This window comes from Pteropus alecto, unplaced genomic scaffold, assembly GCF_000325575.1.
Source record: "Pteropus alecto unplaced genomic scaffold, ASM32557v1 scaffold134, whole genome shotgun sequence".
In the NCBI taxonomy this organism is placed as follows: Eukaryota; Metazoa; Chordata; class Mammalia; order Chiroptera; family Pteropodidae; genus Pteropus; species Pteropus alecto.
Genome location: NW_006436283.1, coordinates 3776929 through 3801055, shown reverse-complemented (window position 1 = coordinate 3801055; position 24127 = coordinate 3776929). Strand labels below are relative to the sequence as shown.

The window sequence follows — 24127 nt, the reverse complement described above, 5'->3', positions numbered from 1 at the left end:
TAATTAGGGGTTCACCCTATGCACAAGGGGTGGGACCTCACTTGGGGCGCCCGCCATGAGTAATAACAGCAATAGGTGCCCTACGAGTGGCCATTGAAACCAAGTGCTGAGCACTGCGGGCCAGGCTCAGCGCGTCGTCCCACGCAGTCCGCCAAGCAGCCAAACGGCCGTCGCCTCCAGGGCTGGGCCTGCGTTTGGTTCTCCTGTGTATCTCGGCCTGCGGGAAATCCGTACAGAAGGCCCACCTTGGTGGGACCCCCTCCCCCGAGACCCCAGGCCTGCCCCCTCCCCGCCTCTCCCTGGCACAGCTCTGGGTCTTCCCTGCCCGTGCCCAGGCCGCCCTGCCAGAAGCCCCTGGTCCAGGCTCCTCTGGGTTAGCCACCTTCTGCTTTGAAAACGCACGCACCAAAGATGAAAAAGGAGAGAAAGGGAGTATGCCGTAAGCAGGAGGACAAAGGGTCATCGGTCATCTGCGCCAGCGGAAGGAAGATGGGGTGCCCTGGGCGGTGGGGGAGGGCGAGGGCGTCGACCCCGTGCCTCCCCTGCCTGGGTTTGCGCCCTGGTGACAGGCCCTGCAGGGTCAGCATGGGTGTCGCTAGGGAGACTGCAGCCAGAGCTCTCTCCGCCTTTGTCACCTGCCAGGAGGGTATTGACCGTTATCGCAGTCGAAACTGCTGAGGATCCCACAGCCAAGGTGTCACTGTCTAGACCAGGGAGGGCCTGTGGCCTTCGGCTCAGTCATGGCCTTGGTGCCGATGCCCTGCCCCCATGCCCGCCCGGAGGCACAGTCCGCTTCCGGGTGAACTGGTGCACTGCCTCGCGGCCCACTTGTGGGTACCTCCTGCCCGGGATGCAGGGGATGGGCAGTGGGTTTTCTTCACGCGGCCCCGTTACGTCCCAGCGCAGCCTGCCTTTGCCGAGCCGCTTCCCGTACTGAGGACACAGGACTGGGGCCCTCGTGCCAACTGCAATCTCTGCACGTGGGTCCACGCGTTTGTCTGGAAGGCCCGAGCCCCTCTCCTCCTGCAGCGCCTGTCACTCGGCCTCCCCCAGGAGCCGCTTCTCCCTTCTGCTCCTATGCAGCACGGCAGCCATTTTTTCCCGGCTGGGGCCTGATTCTCGCATTTAACAGCCGTGTGACCCTGAGCAAGTGCCTCGGCCTTGCTGGGCCGTGGTTTCCTCATCTGTACCGTGGGGCCGTGAGAAGGACTCATGGTGCCGGCAGAGTGAAACGAGGCCACGTACAGAAGGGGCCTGGCAAGCGAGTGCTCCCTGGGGGCTGTCGTCATCACCCGCGCAGGATGTCTCTGTCCTGTCCTCCTCGCGGACTGGGAGAAGCGCCACCTCCCCCGGGCCGCACCAGGACTACAGGGCCCCTTCCTCCGGAAGAAATAGTAAGAGTTACGTCGGTTTCCTAGGCCACTGTGACAAAGAGCCCTACGCCGAAAAGCTTAAACAGCAGAAATGTATTTTCTCTCCATTCTGGAGACCGGAAGTTCAAGATCAAGCTGTTGGCAGAGTGTCGGCGGGGCCACGCTCCCTCTGTGCCGGGCCCCTCTCCCAGCTTCTCGTAGTTTCTTGGTGGGGGCAGCATAACCCCAGCTTCCCCTCCGCGTTCTCTCTGCGTGCGGGCCTGTGTCTAAATCCCCCCTTTTATTAGACCAGTCGTGTTGGAATCGGGGCTACCCCTGCCCCAGGATGGCTAATGACATCTCAATGGCCCTATTTTCAAATAAGGCCACCTTTTTAGATACTGGGGTTTAGGACTGCAACGTACAAATTTGGGGCACAATTTAACCAATAGCAAAATTATATCTTATGACAGCATTGGTAGAGACACAAGTTTATTAACATTACATATAAAACATTTCCTTTGACCTATATTTGTTTCCCGATTTTTAAAGAAATTAAATATGTTTATGGACACCTAAAAGCATTGCGGGCCCTGGCACTGCACCCCCTGAGTGTCAACCCTGCCACGGTGACAGCACCAGGCCTCTGGGTTCTCTTGGGTCCCACTGGGCGGAGGCGGCTGCATGCCACCTCCTCAACCCAGCCCCCCTGCCCCCCTTTTTTTCCCATTTAGGCATTTCCCAGGTCACCGACGTGCTGTGATGTGAGGTCTCGTGGCATGTACTTTCATTGTCACTTAAAAATATCTTCTCAAAGAAGCCTAATCATATATTACTTGAAAATAGAAAAGTGCCGCACAGAGGCTGAGTCCAGTATAATAATCGTGACGCCAAGTAATTCTGTTTCGAACAAGTTGAACTTGTTCAATCAGACAGATGCCATCTGCACTATTCAAAGCCCATGCTAGCGATGTGCTTTATGCAGAAATGCTTGTCGTAGGAAAAGTGCTGAATCCCCGAAAAAAGTAAAGTGCTTCGCTCTGTGGTTAGACTTGTGATACTTCCTCTCGGGGACAGGGTGACCACTGTAGGCAGGGAGGGAAGGCGTCACAAGCATTTATTGAGTACCTACTGTATGCTGAGCATTTTACATCCGGTCTCATGTCTAATCCTTGCAGTCACTCTGTGAGGCGGTTTGAGATCGTTCAGATTTTATAGGAGCTGACCTCTGAGTTCAGAGGTCAGGGAACTTGCCCGAGGTCACGCAGCTATCCAGTGGAGCCAGGACTGGAATCCAGGACCTCTGACTTCGAAGCCTTCACACTTTCTAATCTCTGAATAATATGGGGAGACCCAGGGCTTGGGAAGTCAAGGGCTCCCCCCCAGTTCTTCATGTCTTGTGACAATAGCAGCAGAATGAGTCTCCGCCTCCAGCATCACATGGCTGTCTTCTCCCTGTGTGTCTCCATGTGGCCTTCTTATAAAGACACCGGTCGTTGGACTTAGGGCCACATTAGTCCAGTATGACCTCATCTAATCACATCTGCAGGGACTCTATTTTCAACTAATGTCATATTCTGAGGTTCCAGGTAGATGCGAATATTTGGGGACACCATTCGACCCAACGTAGTGATAGAGCCCTGGGCCCATGGCCCGTGCTGGGCAATGTCAGGCTCCACGTACGAGAGTGCCTCCTTGTCCTGTGGTCACCTAAATGTTCATTCCGGTCACGGGAGGGTCCATCCCGTCTCCAAAGGTCGGTAGGGAGACAGTTCCACAACCCTCACTCGGGACTGATTTCAGAGCCCAGCGAGGTCAAGGTCATCACGTTTCTCCTCTGGTCTGACCCAGGCATCTTGGATATGACAACAGTCTGTGGCTCTCCACGAGCCATGAGTGCAAACAGAGAAGCAGAACTCCTGTGTGCTGACGTTCCCGGGGGGGAGGGTGAGAAGGAAGAAATGTCTAAAAAGGCTCCTCAGGCAGGGGTGACAAGGAAAGGAGGTCGAGCGTGCCCGGTCAGCCCGAACCCCGTTCGCCAGAGCCCCAGCCGCCCCGCAGCGATCGAATACGCACAGGCTTCCTCCTCACGGGCATGGCCGACCTGGGCTCGTCACGTTTCCCTCACTCAGGCCCCACGACGACCCTGTGAGGTTGGGGCCATTATCTTCTCCGTTTTGAGAGAGGAAAATGCCGAGGCACAGAGAGGGTGAGTGACCTACCCGGGGTCACGCAGCCCATCTCCCTGTGTGCGTCTGTAAACGGAAGACAAGCCGACGTTCTCTTCCCAACAGCACTTCTGATGATCTGAAGACAGGAGAAATAGTCCTGCTTTTTCCCCGAGGACCTTCTGAGCAAAAGAAGCATATTTGTCTTTTAAATCTCTCCTCATTCTTTGTAATCTCATAGGAGGCTTTCGTGGGTTGAGCTGTGTCCTTTGCAAACGTTTGTTGAAGTCCTAGCCTCGTACCCGTGACTGTGGCCTTCTTTGGGAATAGGGTCCTCGCAGATGTAATCAAATTAAGACAAGGTCACGCTGGATGGGGTGGCCTCCGTCCAACGACGGGTCTCCTTAGAAGGAAAGGGAGTTTGGGGGCACAGGGAAGGCCAAGTGAAGACAGACACAGAGATAGGAGTGATGTGGCCATAAGCCAAGGGATGCCTAGGACTGCTGGCGGCCACCAGAGGCGGGGAGAGGGGCCGGGGACAGATCCGCCCTCAGAGGCTCCAGAGGGGACCAGCCCTACCGGCACCTTGATCTCAGACTCCTGGCCTCCAGAGCTCTGAGCGAATCAGTTTGTGTCGCTTTAAGCCACCACATCTGCGGCGGTTTGTTACAGCACCCCCAGGAAACGAATCCGGAAGCATCGCCATTTTCCATTCGAGTTGCTTGTTTTTGAGCAGATCGACCGATTGTGTGTGCACTGTGTGCGTCTCCCCTTCCTGTCACCTTCTGCCTTTGGTCCCCACCCCTACCGCCTTTCCGGTCTCCCACACTAGCCACCCTTTTCAGAAAGCAGAGGTAGGAGGGGCAGGTGGCCTGAGACGGCCAGCAGCCACCGAGGGTCACCAAAGCGCCTTCTCTGGTGGCCAGGTCACCAGTGCAGAAGAAGGGGGGAGGGTCGAAAAAATCCTCCTTCGTCCGATTCCAATTCTATGCAGCGACAAAGAGCCAGTCTTTGTAAAGGGATAAACAGAGCTTAAACGGGGCCTGCGAGGCCCGGGGTTGGCGTGAGAATCAGAGGAAACGGAAGGAACGTGCTCCAAACGGCAGGTAACTTCCTGAGCAAGGCCCCGGGGCCTCCCGTGAGCGGAGACCCACCTGCCAGCGGAGTGAGACCCGCCTCCTGGGAGTGTTTGCCGTGAGGTGGACCCTGCGTGTGACGGGTGATAAACTCCCCTGAGACCTGAGTGGCGGTCCGCGTGGGGAAGTAGATTCTCCCCAGATAAAGGGGACATAGGTATTGGCGGGGCGGGGACCCCGATGTTCGTGGCAGTAGACAGACACAATTAAGGTCCCCGGAAGAATTCGTTCTCGGAACCCAGCATTAACTTATTAGGGGCTTAAGAGCTGGCCAGTCCGTGGGCTGCTTTGGGCGGAATTTATTTTATCGTGAGCTAGCCCCTCTGGGAAGAGAGAGAGAGAAGCTGGCTGTGCCCGGGAAAAGGGCTTCTGTCACCTAGGGTCCCTGGGCCGATGCTGTCCAGGCCCTCGAATGGAGTTCCTTGGCCTGCTTCGTCAACCATGCAGACACGCCTGGCGCCTGCAGCTGTGGCCTCTCCCGTCCAGTATAACGTGCGCGGTTCCGTTCGTGGCATGGTGGGGGCCCGTGGGGGCCGGGAGCCCTGTGTCCCCGCTGCCTTTGCTTGCTGGTCAAGGCCCGGCTGGGGAGGCCACCCAGGCGGGCTCCGCTGCTCAGCCCTGGCTTCCCCCACTTAGGTTGCCCCCCGGGGCCGGCCTCATGGAACGGATCCAGGCCATCGCCCAGAACGTCTCGGACATTGCCGTGAAGGTGGACCAGATCCTGCGCCACAGCCTGCTCCTGCACAGCAAGGGTGGGGCCGGGGCGCCCCTCTACCCCCGGGAGGCCGGGGGACCGGGTGGGACATCTGGGTTGGGGCCCCGACTTCTCCACAGCAGCCACCCTGGCTCATCAGTCGCCCTGTTTTAATCTCTCAGCAAGGTGACTGGGGGTTCAACCACCCTGACTTGGTGTGAGGGTGCTAAGGACAGCGGAGGTCTCTGGAGACTCAGGTGGCCCCCTCACTCCCCTTGATGTAGGGAACCGCAGTCTGAGGTTGCAGGCCCAACCTCTGCACCCCTAAAAATGGTGGGAGTACCTTTGGGTGGGTGTATGAGGTCTGCCCACCCAGGCAGTTGGTCTATAGCCAGTCAAGCCAGTTCTTCACTGAGTCCGAAGCCTCTAAGGAGGGTGGCAGTGGCGGCAGAGGGGGGCAGCCCTGGCAGGTGGCTTTTCAGGTGAGAAAAGTCAGGCTGAAGGCTGTGCCTCTCCCCCTGCCCCTCCCCCCACCCTCCCAGACCAGCCCACCCCTCACACCTCTGCCTCCCAGGCTCCATCCAGCACCCAGCTCCTCAGCAAGATGGCTTCTCTCCCTACAGTGTCCGAAGGCCGGCGGGACCAGTGCGAGGCTCCCAGTGACCCCAAGTTCCCTGACTGCGCAGGGAAGGTGGAGGTGAGGCCTGGGGCTGAGGGTGGGGTGGGGGTGACCAGCCAGGGGGCCTCCTCCGCATGGGCCATGACCCAGACGAGCTCTGAGAGTCCATTGCTGGCAGGGCTATCCACTGGCCAGGGCCCCTCTGCCCAGCCCCCGGCCCCTGACCCTGGACTTGCTGGCAGAGGCCGTCCTCAGGGAAACGCTTCTCTGCTGGGGCCATCTGCGTGGCCCACCAACCCATATTCCCCAGGACGAGCCATGTTTCCGTACTGCTTTTAAATAGCAAACAAACTATTAAATACATGTGTGCTACCAATAGCCTGAGTCCCAGCGCATTCGGATGAGGAGCGGCCTTAGCCTCCCTCTGCCCATCCCTCGTGGTCCAACCAACTGGACCGAGAGAGCCCCTCGGGCGCCACCTTCGGGGACCTATGGCTGCACGAAGTTTGTCCACCCAGGGGCCAGTGCACAGCCCTAAAAGCCAGCTCCTCACTGGTTCTGAACTCCCTCAGAGGGCGGGGCGGTGGCACCGCAGACCCCTTCCTCTGCGACCGAGCAGGGACCCTGTGGCTGGGTGCTGCGCCAGCCCCAGCCCTTCCCTGCTCAGAGGCCTCAAGCCCTGGGCTGCTGTGCCTCCCGCTGCGTCCTGACCTGGCTTCAGGTCCTCCTCTTCCCGGGCCTGGGGGATGGCGGTCCAGCCCGGCCTTCCCTGAGGTTCCCCGTGGCCAGGGCGTGGTCCTGGGGCCCTGGTTCAGCCTCTCTTCCCTGCTTCTGTCCCTTGCTGCATCTTCAAGGCGGGCCCCAGAGACCTTGTCCTGGGGGACCTCGGGGACATGCCTGCAGGGGGGCCGCAGAGGGTACGGGCGGGCTGGCGCGCGCTCCCTGGCCCAGGCTGGCCTCTCCGCAGTGGATGCGTGCCCGCTGGACCTCGGACCCCTGCTACGCCTTCTTCGGGGTGGACGGCACCGAGTGCTCCTTCCTCACCTACCTCAGCGAGGTCGAGTGGTTCTGCCCCCCGCTGCCTGGGAGGAACCAGACGGCCACCCAGATGGCCCCCAAGCCCCTCCCCAAAGCCCAGGTATGTCTGGGAGGTGAGCAGGCCCTTGAGGGGTGGGTGGACGGGCCAGCCGACCTCCCCGGGCTGGACTTCCTTGGGGGACAGTGGGAGGAGCCCTTCTCCCTTGGCAAAATGAGGCTGGCCAGCTCTGCCTGAGGTCCCAGCCCTCCCTCCCGGAGGGGAAGCCAGCCTGACGGTGCCTGTCCCAACTTCTGGGGATGCTGCCAAGCTGGGCCTACTTGAGGGGTAGGTTGGGACCCTGGAGGCACCCCCTTAAGGGACTAGAATAATAGTAATGACAGCTGTTACTTCGAGAGCATGTCCTGTGTGCCAGACGCTTCGTTTGTGCGTGGCCTCCCCACATGCGTGATCGCATTTAACCGACAGCGAATCAGTGGTCCAGGCAGCTGAGCTCACTTGTTCGAGACAGACAGTTACTCTGGCCCCACAGGAAGGCGGCCCTGCCTCCCTGCCATCTGAGCCTCTGTTCTGGCCACTATCCTCACTACCTCCTTGTAGCAGCTGGGACCCCCGGGAACTGTCACAGCTGACGGCCTCCTGGAGGGCTCGGGAGGCTGATCAGAGCTGGGCTGGGACGGACCAACTTGACTGGGGCGGGAGAGCTGGGCTCCCCAACTGCTGGGGCCAATTGGGGAGAGAGAAGCTGGAGCAGGCCCTGGCCTCACTGGGAGGGTGCCAGCCCCTGTCCCCAGGGCGTCAGGCGACAGCAGTGGCGCAGCTGCGGGTCTGGGGTCAGAGAACCAAGGCCTGGGCTTCCCTCCAGGCAGTTTTCCGGAGCAACCTGTCCCACCTCTTGGAGCTGATGGGCAGCGGGAAATAACTTTCATGAAGAAACGGACCAAGCGGCTCACCGGCCAGTGGGCACTGGCTGCCCAGCGCCTGGCGCAGAAGCTGGGGGGCATCCAGAGGGACCAGAAGCAGGTACCTTCCCCTCTCTGTGTGTCCAGGAAGCTGAGCTCGGAGAGCTTAGGAAATGAGCTCAGGGCCCTGGGATTCCAAGGGGACCCTGGGTCTGCCCTCGAAAGAGTTTTATAGAATTTACTCGAATTTGAGCCAGAAGCCGGAGGGGAGGCAGAGTCAGGATAGATGTGTGTGGTGGCCCCTTTCAGGCCGGGGACCGAATGACGAGTCCTCCTGCCCCCTTAGGGGTCCTGCATTCTGTAGACATCTTGTTCTTGTCTGGCAGAAAAGTCATGGCATTTGTCTGGAATGTTGGGAATAAAGTAGCCTGTGTGGCAGAGGTTCGTTGGTCCATGCATCCATCTGTCCATCTGTCCGTCTATCCGTCTATCCATCCATTTATCTGCCCATCTGTATCCAGCCAGCCAGCCATCTAATAAACACTTGCCTGACTCTCGGGCCACCCTGTTCTTTTCCGAGTCCTTATCATTTCATGAAATTCTCTCTTGTCTGTGTCCACTGTCGTCTCCTCTTCCATCTGGAATGTCAGCGCCTTGAGGGCAGTATATGGGGGAACTGTCTCGTTCCCCCGTATCCCCAGTGGCCAGCTCGGTCACTTTGCTTCTTGGTTCCCCTGCTGTGCCAGAAAGCTCCTGCCCAGGCACAGCCTGGAGACAGTGTCCGTGGCTGGCCGGGTCTCCCTGGGGTGGCAGGCTGGGTGCTATTGCTCCTCTGGGTTGATTCTCTGTGTCCCCCCCCGGCCCCCCCTGCCCAGATCCTTGTCCACATCGGCTTCCTGACCGAAGAGTCTGGGGACGTGTTCAGCCCGAGGGTGCTGAAGGGTGGGCCTCTGGGGGAGATGGTGCAGTGGGCGGACATCCTGGCCACGCTCCACGTCCTGGGCCATGCCCTGCGGATCACCGTGTCCCTGAAGGAGCTGCAGAGGTGAGTGCTGGGGCAGGGGAGGGGTGGGGGGAGGGCGAGCCCGGTCCCCAGGAGCTCCCGCTCCACCTGCTCAGTCTGCCACCCACCCCCTCCTCCCCCGTGGTGACACCTGGTGGCGTTCGGGATGCTCCGAGGAAGCATATTTGCGTCACGCTGTTCCCATGGCTGACTTTCCCATCTCTGGGCTGGCGGCGCCCGCTGTTTGCGCTCAGAGGCTGACAGATATTGGCTTGTGGATTGAGCCATGTGATACAGATGAGTCCCCTCTGCCCGCCCTCCTGGTGGTCTTGGGGCAGACTTGGAATTTCTCTTCTGGAACTGGGCTCCTTCCTGAGCCTGTTATGGGGGCTGGGGGACCAGTAAGTCCTGAGGACGGTGAGGTGGGCTGCTGATGCCCACGCCGTCCCCAGTGCTTGCCTTTCCAGGGTCCCTCTAATGCCGTTGCGGGTGGGAGACTGGCAATTCAAGGGGCGTAGGATTTTGTGGGTGAGCGAGTATAATTAGGTTTGTATTCAACTACTAGATCCGTGGGATGTAGCAATACATATGACTTTTCTTATTTTATCTATTGAGGTTGATTATTTGATACATACAGAAATACATGTAACATATTTTGTGAAGCACGTGGTACAGTGATGTCCCATGATTCCACCGTCCGACTTAAGAACGAGAGTCTTACTCTCCTGTGTTTGCCTGGGGGCCCCCTCTATCGCCCATCCCTCGCCCCCCCCGAGGAAACCTCTAACTGGGATTTTGTGTCTATCTTTCCTTCGCCATTTCAAAGAAAAAAATTAGGTTTTCTTTCACATACTCATGTATCCATAAATAATATACGGGTGAGTCGTATTGTTCGTTTTTGAGCTTTGTAAAAACAAGTCGTCTCCGAGGCTTGCTTGCTTCACCCAACACCGTGTTTCCAAGATTTATCGACATCGTTGTGCGGGGTCCCTTCTTATTCATCTCACTGCTGTGTGATGAGATTCTGCTGTGTGAACGAACCACAATTATTTATCAATTTTTCCCCGTCCGTGGATTTTTTTTCCTGTTTTTACAAGTTATTTTGAACGATGCCGTGGCGGACCAGTGTCAGAGTTTCTTTCGGGTATAAACTTAGGTGCACATTTGCTGGGACTTTGGGAGCGGGAAAATCCAACTTTACAAGAGAACGCCGGTTGGCTTCCTAGGTGATGGCCCCAATTCAGTTTCACCACGTGTGGGTTGGTTCCCTGGGCCACATTGTCACCAGGCTTAGTGTTATCGGGCTTCCTAACCGAGGGCGTGAAGTGGCATCACGACATCTCGTGACGGTTTTCCTGACAGTGAGGCCGAGCATGCTGTCCTATGTTTGTCTGTCCTTCTTTCCTCTTGAGGAAATGCCCAGTTGTGCCGTTTGCTCTTTTTTTTCTGCTGGGCTCGTTTTATCATTTCCTTATGGAGTCGTAGGAGCCCTTTATGTATTATGAGTATAAATCCGGTGTCAGTTGCATGTGTTTAAAAATCTCCTAATTTATGGATTGTCTTTGTCGGTTCCTTATGTTTTTTGTTTGTTTGTTTGTTTTTGTTTTTGTTTTGAGGAAGAGAAGGCCTTCTTCATTTTAATGGAATCAGAGTCCTCCACCTTCTTCTCTATGGTCAGGAATTCTGTGCTTGATGGATTTCCATCCCCCTTCCACTGGCATTTGGTGGACAGAGCTCTAACCTCGCCCTGGGGAATAACTGAGGAAGGCCCCAGAGTCGTTGGCCTGCGAATTGACTTTTCTTCATCAGCCCATTAACTCATTCTCAGGTGGTTTGCAAGCTAAAATGTGACTCCTGTCCAGAGCCCACCCGCCATCTGCGTGGTCTGCTGGTTCTAGATGTCTCTTTCTGATTGTCGATGTCTCTGTCTCCATCGACAATCTTGGGTCAACTGCCTGCCAGTCACTCGGGCAGAGCTTGTCGACCGCAGTCAGAGGGAGGTACCACGGCCAGCCATATTGGGTAGGGGAGGAAGGAGGCTGAGGGTGGGTTGTGCTGTGAGCCCACTAGGTAGCCTAGTGATTTGAAGGTTTTCATCGCTGTGGCTTGAAACTCACACAGCTGGAGTCATTCTTTTAGGCAGATGCACTGGTCTCCCGTGGGCCTAATCAAATGAAAAGTGTCCTCAGAGAGGGGCAGCACGTGTAAGTGAAGAGGGGACGGAGGTGACAGGGGCTAGCGAGGGGCCGCGTGGCGGTGGCAGTGTTGGGAAGCACAGTCCCAGGTGGGCAGCGGGTTCTGGGGGAGGAGGCACCACCTGGAAATAGCACCTCTGCTGTGTCCAGCTGAATGTCACCTGCGCTGGCGGGGCCTGGGCTGGGAGCTGTCCCCGGGTGTTTTTTTTTGCTGCCCAGTGCTGGGAGAGGGAGCCAGCAGGCCCCTCACGCTGGCCCTCCCCATGGTGGCATTTTGTTGTCAGACCAAGCTGTTCAGATTGCACGGGCCACTCCAGGGCCCGTGTGCCCACTCGCTGCCCGCCAGCGCACAGTGCTGCTCTGCGCTGTGCCCACTCCCGGTCCCTCCCAACGGAGCATCAGCACTGTCTGTGCGGCAGAACGCTGCAGGGGCAGCTCGTGTTCGCAGATCATGGACAGAGGCCTCTTTCCCCGGCCTCGGGCCTTCTTCTGGGGAGGTAAGGCAGGGTGGGGGTGAGGAGGAGGGAGGAGAAGAGGGACTCAGTGTGTGGGAAGCCAGAGAAGTCTTGCAGAACTTATGGATGGCACAGCCAGCAGCTGTGGGAAGCCACGGGGCCAGACCTGCCTCAGGCTGAGTGGCAAGCAAGGGTCCGAGGGCTCGTATCCCCTGGGTCATCAGAGATCCCAAGATGCAGTGGGAAGAATCCCGTGGGTGGGAGCTGTCCAGAACCCTCATCCCAGGCTCTGCCACACATGAAGCCCCCCGTGAGTGCGGAGCTCCTTTCTGTCGACATCGCCAACACCCCGCTGCAGGTCAAGGTTAGGTGAATTCACGTTCACCAAGCAGCCTTCAACTCGATACCTCCTTCCCGACCATGCATCCTCTGGGGCCAGAGAGGTGAGAACTTCCTTCCTTTACTGTTCCCTCGGGGAATGGAAAGGCTGGTCCCAGGCATTTATGACGGTCCAACACCACGCTTAGAGAATCCATTTCTCAGCCCATGCTGGCTGTCTCCTCTTTTAACCTGCACCCTGAGTCCTCACCTGCCCAGAGTACTCTCCCCCTACCCCCGGCCACACCCTGGGCCTGGCGCTGGGCCTGCAGTCAGCGAGGCTGCATTGCCTGTCACAGGGCCAGGGCAGTGAAGATGAGGCCACTGCACTCCGGAATGAGGCCCCGGTGAAACGTGCCAAGATCTGAACTACCCTCCATCTGCCATTTCTTCTACCACGCATATGCACCCACGTGCACACACACGTGTGAACATGCCAGAGGGCCACTGTGCACAAGCACACATTCAGACCCATGTATCTGTGCACACACGCTCTGCGCATACCCCATGCATGCACACACACAGGCACGTCACATCCCTGCACACAGATACACACCTCCACACACATGCAAACACACCCTCGCGCATCCCCCTGTACATGCAGCATGCTGCACACACGTGCACACGTGCACACACCCATGCACAGCCGCACACACACCCCACAGAGAATCCCTGTCTTCCCACCACTGGGTCACTTCCTGCCACGCTTGTGTGAAATTCCTAGAAGCAGGGGCTCCAGGGAGAGGTCACCCCACCTCCGATTTGCAGTTCGTTAAATAGGCAGGTGCAGGGCTGTGCCCCTTCAGCTCTGCCCTCTGTCCCCTATGCGGTGAGGTGCACTAAACGCGCTTGCTCAGACAGGGCAGAACTGTGCGAACAGCTCAGCTACCTCAGGGGACAGCCTTGGGGAGGCACTTTCTAAATCTGTCACCAGATGTAATTTTAGAACAACTAAAATAATAAAGAGGAAAAAAAAACCCACCTCACCCAGAGGCCACAGCACAGTTCTGTCTACAAAATGAACGGCATCAGCTGTGGTTGGAACAGGTTTCTGGTGGGGATTATACGCCCTGCCACAGCAGAATCGCCTCAGAGAAATACTGATGTTTGGGTCCCACTCTTGGTGTCTCTGATTTAATTGGTCTGGGGCCAGGACCCAAGTATCAAGTTTCCAAAGCCCCCCAGGTGACCATGAGCAGTGAGATTTAAGAAGTGGGGAGCTGAGGCTGTGGCATCTCTACGCACCCCTCCCCCACAATACACTGTCCAAGTGGGGATGTGGGAACCAGCCCGCATGGCTTATTCAAAAGAGCTGTCCTCTGTGTACCTTGTGCAGGCCCTGAGGGGCAGGATCAGGGCCTGGGGTGGGGGCTCAAGGCTCTAGAAGATTTGCCGAGTGTGTAGGTTCCTCTCGAGCCTGTATTTGTGCACCCGAAATGAAAGCATCCACGATACCCTTAGTTGCAGGGGTGGGGGCTAAGTGGAGGGGGCAGGCCAAACCTCACCGCCCTCAGAGGTGGCCCAGATAGTAGGGACTCCCACACCCCTCCCAGGGTGTCAGGTGGGAGCCTGCTCACCTGGCGTGGGTTTATGCCACGCCCTATCTTGGATGTATTTTTTTCCCCCGCGGCAGATGTGGGCCAGGGCTGTGAGCTCCTGGAGCTTGCTCTCGGCCGGGGCCGCCCCAACACTACATAAATGCAGCCCTTTCCTCCCAGCGGAGACTTCAATCCAGACATGTATTATTAGTTTGCTAGAGTTGCCGGAACCAAGTGCCACAGACTGGGCAGCTTAAACAACAGAAATGTTCTGTCTCACGGCCCTGGGGGCCGGAAGTCTGAAATCAAGGGGTTGCTTGCTTCCTTCGGAGGCCGTGAGGGGGAGTGTGTCCCTGGCCTCTCCCCCAGCTTCCGGCGGTTTGTTGGTGATCTGTGGCGTTCGCTGGCTTGTAGAAGCATCGCCCCGATCTCTGCTTTCATCCTCCATCCATATTCCCCTTTCTTATAAGGATGCTGTGCATATTGGATTAGCGCCCACCCTCACTACCTCATGTCAGCTTGATGACCTCATACAGACCCTGTCTCCAGATCAGGTCACATTCTGAGGTGCTGGGGGTTAGGACTCCAGCACAGGACTTTGGGGAGGACGCAATGTCACTCATAATGTGACAGTGGCCGTTTGTGACCGGAAAGGGACTGTGGGCAGAGACGCCGTCGAGGACACGGGTGGTGTTGCCGCGGGCTCTGCAGAGGGAGGCAGGGTCGTCCGGCAGCCTTGCCTCCCAGCCTCGGGGAGCTGTTTCACGCGCGCGGCACCAGGTTAATTTGGAAATAGGTCAATCTGAATTCTGAGCGTCGCAGCTTGGCTTCTGCGGCAGAAACGTCTCCTTGGGCCGGCGAAAGGACCCGTGTGGGGAAGGCAGCAGGTCGAAGATGCTGCTTGTACGTTTGTTCTAGTTTATTCACAGATGTTCACAGCAGATGTCTTGGCCACCGACTAGGCAACAAGGCTGGACGGATGAGCCGCTTTTCTCTGCGCCCGTGTTTTTGGTGTTTTCATTAACCGGCTCACTGGAGGGGTGTTTAGGGCGGTGTGCAGAATCTGCAGCTGGCTTTGCTGCTGCAGGATGCTTTCGGGGTGGGAGAGGTGGCGGGTGGGAACAAAGTGACAGACTGCAGGTTCCGTCAGACGGTCCCACCTGCGCCCCCGCCGCTCGCGGTGGGGAGGAGAGGTGAAGTCAGAGCCCCCAGCGGCCGCACCCTGAGTCGTCGTCATGAAGGCACAGCGGGCATTTTAAAGTTGAGACTTCCCCTTCCCGCCCGCCCAGAGTGGGCTGTGCTCGTCCATTTTATTTGCATAATTTCAAGCATCATTAATAGTACATGGCAGGAGGAAAAATTACTGAGCTCTTCCTCCATCCATGAGTGAAATTGGGTTTAGTAGAAAATTAGTTGACTTAACTGGCAAATGATGAAAGCTGAAGAGGAGAATGTTTAAATAATGGTGGGGCTGAGGAGCGAGAACTCTTGGCCGTCAAGCATGAGGCTCCGGTGGAAATTCGTGTCCTGGCCTTTTTGTTTGTTCAATGTTCATTCAGGGGACATACCAGGAGGGTCCCTAGAGAATGACAGGGGCAAGGACCACGTCCTGTTCCTTAGGATCAGCCGAGCTTGACCAAGCTGCGTCTGGCTAACCCTCTGAGGAGCCATAGAGGCAGGCCTGAGTTTGCGATCTGGCCGTGACGGCTCCCACAGGCCCGAACCAGGCTGAACTAGCTACTGGGTGGATGGTGGGGCCATTCTCCGAGGGGTAGGGGGGTGGAGAAGAGAAAAGCATTGGGTTTGGGGGGCATCTAGAGAAGACCTTGAATTTGGGTTCAGACGCGCTGACTTCGAGGTACCCATGTGGAGGCCGCTGAGCGATGGGGCCAGGGCTCAGAACGGAGACAGCACGTTGTCAGCTGACGGTGCCTGAACCTCGGTGTGAAGGAAGTTCCCAAATGATACGGGGAAAGGCCGAGAGCAAAGCCCGAAGAACCTGCAACGGTTCAAGGCCTCCTGGAGGAAGAGGTGCTGGCAGGGGAGACCGAGACGGAGTGGCCAGGACGGTGTAGAGTCATGGGGGCCGAAGGAAAAGATGCTTCTAGAAGGAGGTTGTCGCCAATGCTGTCAAATGCTCATAAAAAGTAAAAAAGAGGTAAAACTCTGCTGCTCTGGCCTGGGGCATTTTTATTCCCGGTGAAGCCGGCAGAAGCGTGGGACGGCACGAATAACCCCTCGTGCTCCTCCGGCTTGCCCTTGAATCATGAAGGGGCTTGGGCGAAAGGGCGGCCTTTTCCTAGGGGCCAGACTGGTCTCCCCTAAGCTGCTCTGGAGCGGACGCAGAGCCCCCCGTGTTCGCGCCCAGCATTCTGGCTGCGTGTTTCCCTTGATGAGCCCTCCCGCAGGGTTCGCGCTTGTAGGGCTGAGCGCAGAGTTCCTCCCCCTCTCGCTGTCCTCCAGGGCCCTGCACAGCTTGGTTCTCCGTGAAGGTTTGTGGAACTGGATAGGCTAGCGAGGGCTCTGGGACCTGAGGTGGGGATGAACGGAAAAGCCAGCATCCTGATGACCAGGCCCCACCCCGGAGCGGTGGGGTGGCATCGCTGGGGCCGGCCTGGGCGCCAGGAGCCACGAGGGTGTCTCCACGAGTCCAACCTGCCCCCGGGCCTGAGAGCTGCCACCCTGCGTTAACGCAGAGCGTGGAGGGGAGAAGCCTTGGTCCGTGCTCAGCGTTCACAGGCATCTGTCACATTAATCGGCCCGTCTGCGAGGAAGGAGGCAGGGAATGGCCAAGGGGACGGATTCATGTCCCTGTTCCCGCCGCAGTAGCCCAGGCAGCTGTGGGAGTGAGTCTGTGGTTTCCTGCAGCTGTCCCGGGAGCTGCAGCCCCGTGCTGAGCAGGAAGGAAAGGCTGGGGAAGAATGGGTCAGCTTTGGACAACCAGGCCACTTGGTGCGGGGGGAGATGCTGCCCCCTGGGGCTCCTCAGAGCCCTCCAGCCCCTGCTCCCCTTGGTTTGGGCTAAGGCATTGCTGGAAAGTGCTCCCATCTATTTCTCCTTTGAATTCCCTTCCCTCCGTCCCCACTCTGCTGGGGACCTGGCGGTCCTCCGAGGGCACAGGGATATCTGCCTCCTCAAGAGATGGGAGCCGAGGGTAGGCCATCTCGGTGGCATCATCAGGCTGCTCCTGTCGGGCACGGGAGGCTCGCTCGTTTCCGGGCAAGCGCAGGAAACGCCACAGGAGACCGTTGCTCCCTTGTTAGTGACCCTCCCCTCCCATCCTAAAGCGGCTCATTAGATGCCCAGTCAACTCCCAAGGTTACCTTCTTCATGTCCCTTCGTGGGAAGAAGCAGTGGCTGCTCTACTAATGGGAGAGAGACGGGCAGGGCCACCATGCTCAGGAGATGGGCACCGGGCGGGGGCAGAGGGACAGCAGGCCCCTGGGGAGACAGAAACATCCTGGCTCGCAGCTAGTGTGCTCCGGTAATGAGGTGGATCCAGAGAAGCCGAGGTGCCCTGTGTGCACTTTGGCACCTGGAGCCAAAGATCTCTGAGCACTTGGTAAGCATCCTTTTTAATTAGGTCCTTCCCACGCAGAGCAGAGAGACAGAGAGAGTCGTGCGTTCCCGATTTGGGGCACTACCTGGAGAGGCGCTTTGCCGCTGCAGACCAAAGGCACAGGGAGAAATAAAACCGGAAGGCTTTGAGCCTGGAGGGGACCGTGCAGACGCGTCCGACCGTCACATGGTGGGAGCAGAGGCCGACGCCTGAGCAAGTCTGTGTCGTGCTCACTCCCGGGACGGAACTCTGCATTTCGATTTCCGGCTGTGGGTTTTTTCTGTCCTCTTTGGGGGTAGATGTATTTTGTCCTCCCTTGTCCCATCTACTCATCCTACCTTTTGATCCTCTAGCAGAGAGAGGAGTTGTCTCTTCTCGATATTTGCTGACCCCCCTCCCATTGTGGCTAGCTGGGAGTCCCTGGGGGGTCCGGAGAAGATGGGGACACCGGCACCTCTGGGGGACAGAGTGCTGAGCATGTCCTCGTGGGGACAGACACGGGTCCTACGAGTGTGGATAGTTAGGCCTTTTTTTTAATGGTAGTAAAATACACATAATATAAAATTTACCATCGCGACCGTTTTCAAGTGTACACTTCAGTGGCGTTCGGCACGGTCACGTGGCTGTGCGGCCGTCATCACCACCCTCCACTCAGAACTTCTTCATCTTCCCCAACTGAAACTGTCCCGCATTAAACACAACCCCCGCCCCGCAGGCTGGATTTCACGTGGATGGGTTTGGGTTGGGCCTGGGGGCCAGACAATAACCCGCTGACCCCCGGAAAAGCTCTATTTCTTTAGGTCACCCCTCCCCCCAGCCCTTCCATTTTGCATTTCGGCTCCCACGCAGGTGGCCTGGGGCCTGGGGACTGGGGACATTTAGAAACGTATTCCAACCACCCAGTTCCGAGTCCACTCCCCAGTTCTTCCAAGCGTCAGAGACAGCAGTGGGCAGGTGGGGCCACCAAGTCCCCTCAGCTGAGATGCCACCTCTCCCCAGCTCCCCTGAGCGCTGAGGGCGGGGCGGCGCGGAGAGACCTCCATCCCCCCACAGCTCGGGGCTAAGAATCCGGAGAGAAATGAGGACTCTTGGCCTTGGATGTCCGAAAACGCCTGGACAGGGGCCTTCTGAGGAGTCAGCGCGGAAGGCGGGGTGCTCGGCTGAGCCCCCGTGGGCGCCGTCGGCTGAGACCATCAGAGGTGTTTTTCAGTTCACGTCCCTGCTCCAACCCACCACGTAGCGATAACACCACAGCCCCCCCGCCCCCGCCCCGTAGCTGACCCGTCCACTGTCCTCCCGCGCAAGAGCAGGGAGTCACCGCACACACTTGTCCCCCGTGACGTCGCCTTGAATTGAAAACCCTTGTTTTCTGGGACTGGGGGTGGGGGGGACTGTGGGGGCTTCTCACGAGCTCCTCCTGGGAAGGGAACAGCAGGCTCTGGGCCAGTCACGTCCTCCTGGTCTCTCCGCGTGTCGCTTCAGGATGAGTGGGGCCATCGCGTCCAGCCCAGGCGGCTCGTCATCCTTGGGCTCTTCTCCCTCACGCACCTTCTCGCCCCTGATAAGCTTTTCTTGGCCGGACGTTCAGCCTCTAAACCAGTTCTTACTAAGGGGGCTCACCTGGTTCATTGGTTTGTTTATTCATTCATGAACACAACAGATACTTATTGGGCCAGAGCCAGTCCTGGCTCTGGGCTTTCAAAGATGACCTGGCCCTGCCCTCAGGGGACTAGGTCCCCTGAGGAGGTGACTCAGGACAGTGCAGAGTGAGGGCAGGGGAGGGATGGAGAGAACCAGGGAGAGGGGCGTCTTGCTCTGCCCAGGGATCCAAGGAAGACTTCCTGGAGGAGGAGGAGGAGGAGGAGGCAGAGGTCGGAGTTGAGGATCAGGAGGCGAGAGATCTCCCGCTTCTAGGTGAGAACTGACCAGGGCCTTCAGTGGGGTACGTGTGAGCTGGGGGTGGGGGAGGGCGGGTAGAAAGGAGTCGCCAGATTCTGAAATTCGGAAGATAGAGCTGATAACTGAAAGCAATAACGGTCAGCGGGACTTCCACTCCCCCGCCTCGCTTGGTTCTACCAGGAACCCCGTAAGGTGGGCATTTTCATCCGTCTTTTGCTGCTGAGGAATATGAAATTCCTCGAGGCTTATGCCTCCTCCGAGGTTGGCAAGGAGACTGGGACTGGAGCCAAATCTCTGCTGGCAGCCTGGGGATTCGATGTGGGGGGCGGCACTTTGGTCTGACCACCTACCCCGTACTGTCCGATGCCCAATGGGCCTGGGGAGGCAGGAAGGCTTCTCAGTGTGTGTGGGGGCCGGTGGGGGAGTGTCAGCTCTAGAGCCTGACTGCCTGGGTTCCCGCCTCAGCCCCGCTGCTTCCTGGCTGTGTGATCCTGGGTCAGTTACTAAACCTCTCTGTTTCCTAATCTGTAAAGAGGGGAGCAGGATAAGAACGGGTCTGATCTCGTCGGGAAGTTGCCCAGAGGGGACGGATGAATAAATTGGAAGCGCAGACAGTGGTGCCTGTGTTCCCAGCGGCCGCCGTGAAGATGACGGCACGCTCGCTGGAACTCGCCCACGGCGTCTGGGTTCATCCTCTCTTGCTTTCTGGGCATTTCAGCAGAAAGCCCGAGAAGCATGGCCCGCCTTGGAAGCGGGGGTTCTGAGAAGCCGACGTGGAAAGCGGGGGGAGCCAGTGCAGGGCAGGCTGGATGGGGGAGGAGCCCTCGGCCGTGTGCAAGTTTATGGATCAGAAATGAGGAGAAAATGGTTATTCGATGTTTGCATCTCCCTCTCTTCACGTAGCAGCCGAGGTTCCTGGAGGCGAGCCAGGGTGGGGAAACTGAGTGAGGCTGGGGGCACTGGCTGGTGGGGGCCAGCACAGGAAGAGCCCCCCCTTGCTACCCTTCTCCATGGGGCGCCAGCCGACCCCTGCAACTTACCCCACACCTTTCCATCGTGTGTGGCCTTGTCATCTGGTTACCATAAACCTCATTGTGAAGGTGCCGTTGGGCAGTGTGCTCAGGGGACAGTGCGCACTGCTTCTGATGGTGACATGCTGAGCGTGATCAAAGGCAGCACAAAGACATCCAGGCCGGTACTTTTCCGCCTGACTCGAACTGTCTCAGGGAGCCCGAGAACTGAGCGATTGTCACCCTTTGCCGTTAATGAGCCAGTGACCTTGTCAGAGCTTCTCACATCCCACCTGAGTTTGCTGGTCGCAGGGATCCCCGAAGGGGCGTCTGGACCACAGAACCAAGGGCGGTGGGAGATGGGGAGGCAGGCCGCTGGGCAGGGGAGAACACTGTTCTCCGCCCGGCTCAGACAGCGCTGACGCCGGGCGGGAGGCGTCAGCAGACTAGGCAGGGGCGAGTTCACACTGGCTGCTGTGGCCAAGTCCTTCAGGCTCCAGCGAGATGACCCAAAGGCTCCAGCGCTAGGTCCCCAAGGCAGCTCTGTCCCAAATGAACATGATCCTGTAAATACTCTGGCAGGTGGGATGCACTTGCGGGCAGGGCTGGGCGTCTCCGTGGGCCAGGGGCTGGTCGGGAGAGCAGAATCGTGTCTTCTGAGGCAGGGAGCTGGGGACCCTCCAGTTCCAACACTGCGGCACACTGAGGACCACGGGGGGTGTTTATGGCGCCCTGCAGCGAGCACGTCTGTGGAAATCAACCAGAGGCGCCCCTTCCTCCTGGCAGGAGGCCCAGGCCAGCTGGGGACCCTCCAGTTCCAACACTGCGGCACACTGAGTGGCCCAGGCCAGCCGCGTGGCGTGGCACGCACGTCTGCTGGCCCGGGCTGGGTCTCGGCCTCACTCGCCCCTCCCTGGTGTCTCTCGTGCAATGAGGAACCACCACGACTGTGTCTGGACACCCCGCTGGTGTCCTGTCCAGGAGCCTGCCAGCGCCCAGGGCAACCTCGCTCTCCCTTCCCACGCAGGGCCGGTGGGCAGGTGGGTCTCTGCAGCCTGTGGGTCCCGCTGGGGGCTCAGACTCTGAAGGGCTCTTCTCTCAGTAACTTAGGGGTGCCGCCAGGCCGGGGGAACTGCCCGCTCACCGTGCCCCTGCCTTTCGACCTCATCTACACCGACTACCACGGCCTGCAGCAGATGAAGCAGCACATGGGACTGTCCTTCCGGAAGTACCGGTGAGAGGGCGGGATGGGGTGGGGGGTGACCGCTCGCAGCAGCCCCACCTGCTCCGGCCCCACCCCACGTTCCGGCTGCCAGCTGGTCCCCAGGGCGGGAGCACTGCATGCTCCCGGGGCCCCCGGTGGAAGGAAGACGGTCCTGTCTTCTGTGCTCCCCTCCCCCACCGCTGTTCTCCAAGGAGTTCTGCTTCCCAGCTGACTCGGGGGGCAGTAAACCTGAGGGACTCGCTCCGGTGGCCCTCGGCTGCATGGCAGGCTGAGTGGTGGAGGTCAGAGGTCACCAGAGGAATTGCAGGGAGGAGTGGAAGGGCGTGGGACAGTGGACTGGGGCTGTGACCTCTCCTGTGTGGGGTTCAGCACCCCCAATGCCCATCTGAGGGCAGGTCGTTCTGGCCTCTGCAGCCAGCAGGACACGGGTTTAATTTAGCCCAGGGAGCCCTGCTATTTATTACTCCAGCCCTATTGACAATCCCACATGACTTCATTAGGGGACAAATGTGACAGGCAGTGCTATTGCTTTTATTATTAATGCGTGTTCTCCGTGCATGTGGCGCCTCCCCCTCATGACCGGCCCTTCTCCAGGGGAATAGTGCTGACCTCAGCAGTATGTGGCTGATGCGGGGTCACTGGGAAGGAGGCGGGGTGGGGGAGCGCCTCGTGGGGGCGTCCAAGTCCCAGGTGCCCACGCCTGGGGGTGGGTAGACGGAGGGGTTATGGCCATGAAGGGCAGCCTCAGACTGGGACAGAGGCCAGACTCACAGAGGTGACTTTGAGGCACTGTCTTCCTAAAGATGGGCTCGTGGCAGTGGCCGGTCTACCCAAGGCCCTGCCCTTCTACATCTCGGCCAGGGTGGGCCAGGCACAACCTGGAGGTGGCAGGCTCCTGGGCACAGGGGCTATGGACCTGAGTGACTGCTGCTCCCTGCCCGGGATAGTGCAAACAGGACAGGTGTCCCCTGGGGCAATGGGAAGGACAGTGACTCTCCTCCCAGGGTCCCTTGGGGCAGCCGTAATAACTAACAGTTTCTGAGTGGTTCATGGTTCAGGTGTCTCCACGGGGCCCTGAAATAGTGGGACCGTTGTTATCCTCACTTGAGAGATAGGGACACAGACCCAGAGAGGTGAAGGTGCCTGCCCATGGTCACACAGCTAGGTGGCATCTGAGCCCGAGCTCTGACCGCACGTCGCACTGCCCTGACCAGCCAGCGGCCGGTCACAGCGCCCACAGCAACCCTGGCCCAGGGAGACATGAGAGGCTGCTGATCCCGGTTCCTGGTCCCTGGGGGCAGGTGCCGAATCCGGGTCATCGACACCTTTGGGACGGAGCCCGCGTACAACCACGAGGAGTATGCCACGCTGCACGGCTATCGGACCAACTGGGGCTACTGGAACCTCAACCCCAAGCAGTTCATGACCATGTTCCGTGAGTGCCCCAGCCACGTGGCGTGGGCAGGGCCGAGGGGAGATGGGCCCCTGTGGTTCTCGGAGGCGGCATTGGAGGAGGCAAGGTCTCACTCCCTCCCCAGTGCGGGGCTGGGACATGGCAGGCACCGACCTCCCCCAGGAAAGCCTCCTTCCCCTTGAAGCAAAAGTGTGACGGGAAGGACGCCTCTGCTGGCGTCTAGGGACAGGGGCATGGAGGGAGCAGCCTGGCGGGCTGCTGGCCTGGCTTCGGAGAAATGTGGTGACCTTTCCAGCACCAGTGGGATGTGGCCTTTGCCGTCTATGAGCACATGTGGCTCTCCAAGGGTGGCTGAGCACAGTTGCAGGACAAGGAGGATTCTGTGACCTTCCAGAAAGAGAGGCCAGAAGTGGCCTGAGTGTGAAGGGGCAGGACACGCAGGCTTTTCCACACGAAGGGAACAGATGTAGTGAAGGTGGATGTGGAAAGAACTGGAAGGTTCTGGAGACTCAAGCGCTCCGGCAGGCTCCAACATCAGGGATAAGGGGAAGCGAGGCTGCAGGCAGGGGCCGGGGCCCCCGTGCGACCCCTCGGATGATGGGCTTCGGGCAAGGAAGGGAATTAGAGCTGGGCTCTAGCTATTTTTAACGAGACTCTAAAACATATAACATACGCCAACCTACCCTCTTACATGCGACATGTCGGAAATAATTTAGCCTTTTCTACCTCCCTGGTGTAGGGGGCCTCCCCCGGGGACGGCAGAGGTGTGCAGAGCTGTGTCCCCTTGCTAAGTGGCCTCTTATGTCACTGTTTGATACAGCACTTTTTCTCCTTGTTGGGAGGCAATCAGCTGTCACTTTTAATTGCTGTCAGTGTATCGGCCGCCGGCAGCATCTTGCACATCTAATCCGCGGCTCTTGAAGGCTCGGGTCGGAGAGCTGGATCAGCACCCCCCGCCAGGACTATAACTAAATTAAGGGCGAAGCGAGTTCTGAGCAGGGTCCCGAGGAGCTCGATGCAAGTAAAGTAGCTGATTTTCACTTAGTCTGTCAAATCGGTGCGTCTCTTGAGGCGCTGAGAGTTCTCATTTGATTTGTTCTCCCGGTTCTAGCTGTGTTAGAGGCAGACGCTGATTCTGGGTCTGTAAGTAATGGCTTGATTGGATCCCAGAAGGTCGGGAAGGCAGGAAGCTTCCTTGGAGCCCAGATGAGGAAGCTGAGGCCCAGACAGGTAGAGTGTCCCATCTGAGGTCACAAGGCTCTGTGGGGACCAGACTCCCACCCCAGGGCCCATTGCAAGGTTGCGTGAGGCTTCTCTAAGAAAAGAGTGACTGTCCTAACGGGCCATCTGAGGACGTGGTGCTCCCAGGGGGGCGAGTGCAGTGGGGAGAGTCCCAGGTTGCAGATTTCTGGAGGCGCAGGAAGAGGCAGGTAGCAGCACGCATGATAGCAGAGAGGATGAAGAGCAGAGTGAGCGCCTTGGAAAATGAGCTCCGAGGTGCGTGAGAGGGACACGGCGGATCCGGGACGGGGGGGGGGGGGGGG

General features: G+C 58.5%; 1 protein-coding gene across 1 annotated transcript in view; it reads left to right on the top strand.

Annotated features, from left to right (window-relative positions):
* The window catches only part of MGAT5B (mannosyl (alpha-1,6-)-glycoprotein beta-1,6-N-acetyl-glucosaminyltransferase, isozyme B), a 58853-nt gene that overhangs the window by 16953 nt on the left and 17773 nt on the right, over positions 1–24127 (top strand). The window contains 8 exon segments of the mRNA XM_006912184.2: positions 5293–5408; positions 5974–6047; positions 6937–7107; positions 7871–7922; positions 7925–8028; positions 8783–8952; positions 21047–21178; positions 22471–22604. Coding sequence (XP_006912246.1) covers positions 5293–5408; positions 5974–6047; positions 6937–7107; positions 7871–7922; positions 7925–8028; positions 8783–8952; positions 21047–21178; positions 22471–22604 — 953 coding nt within the window.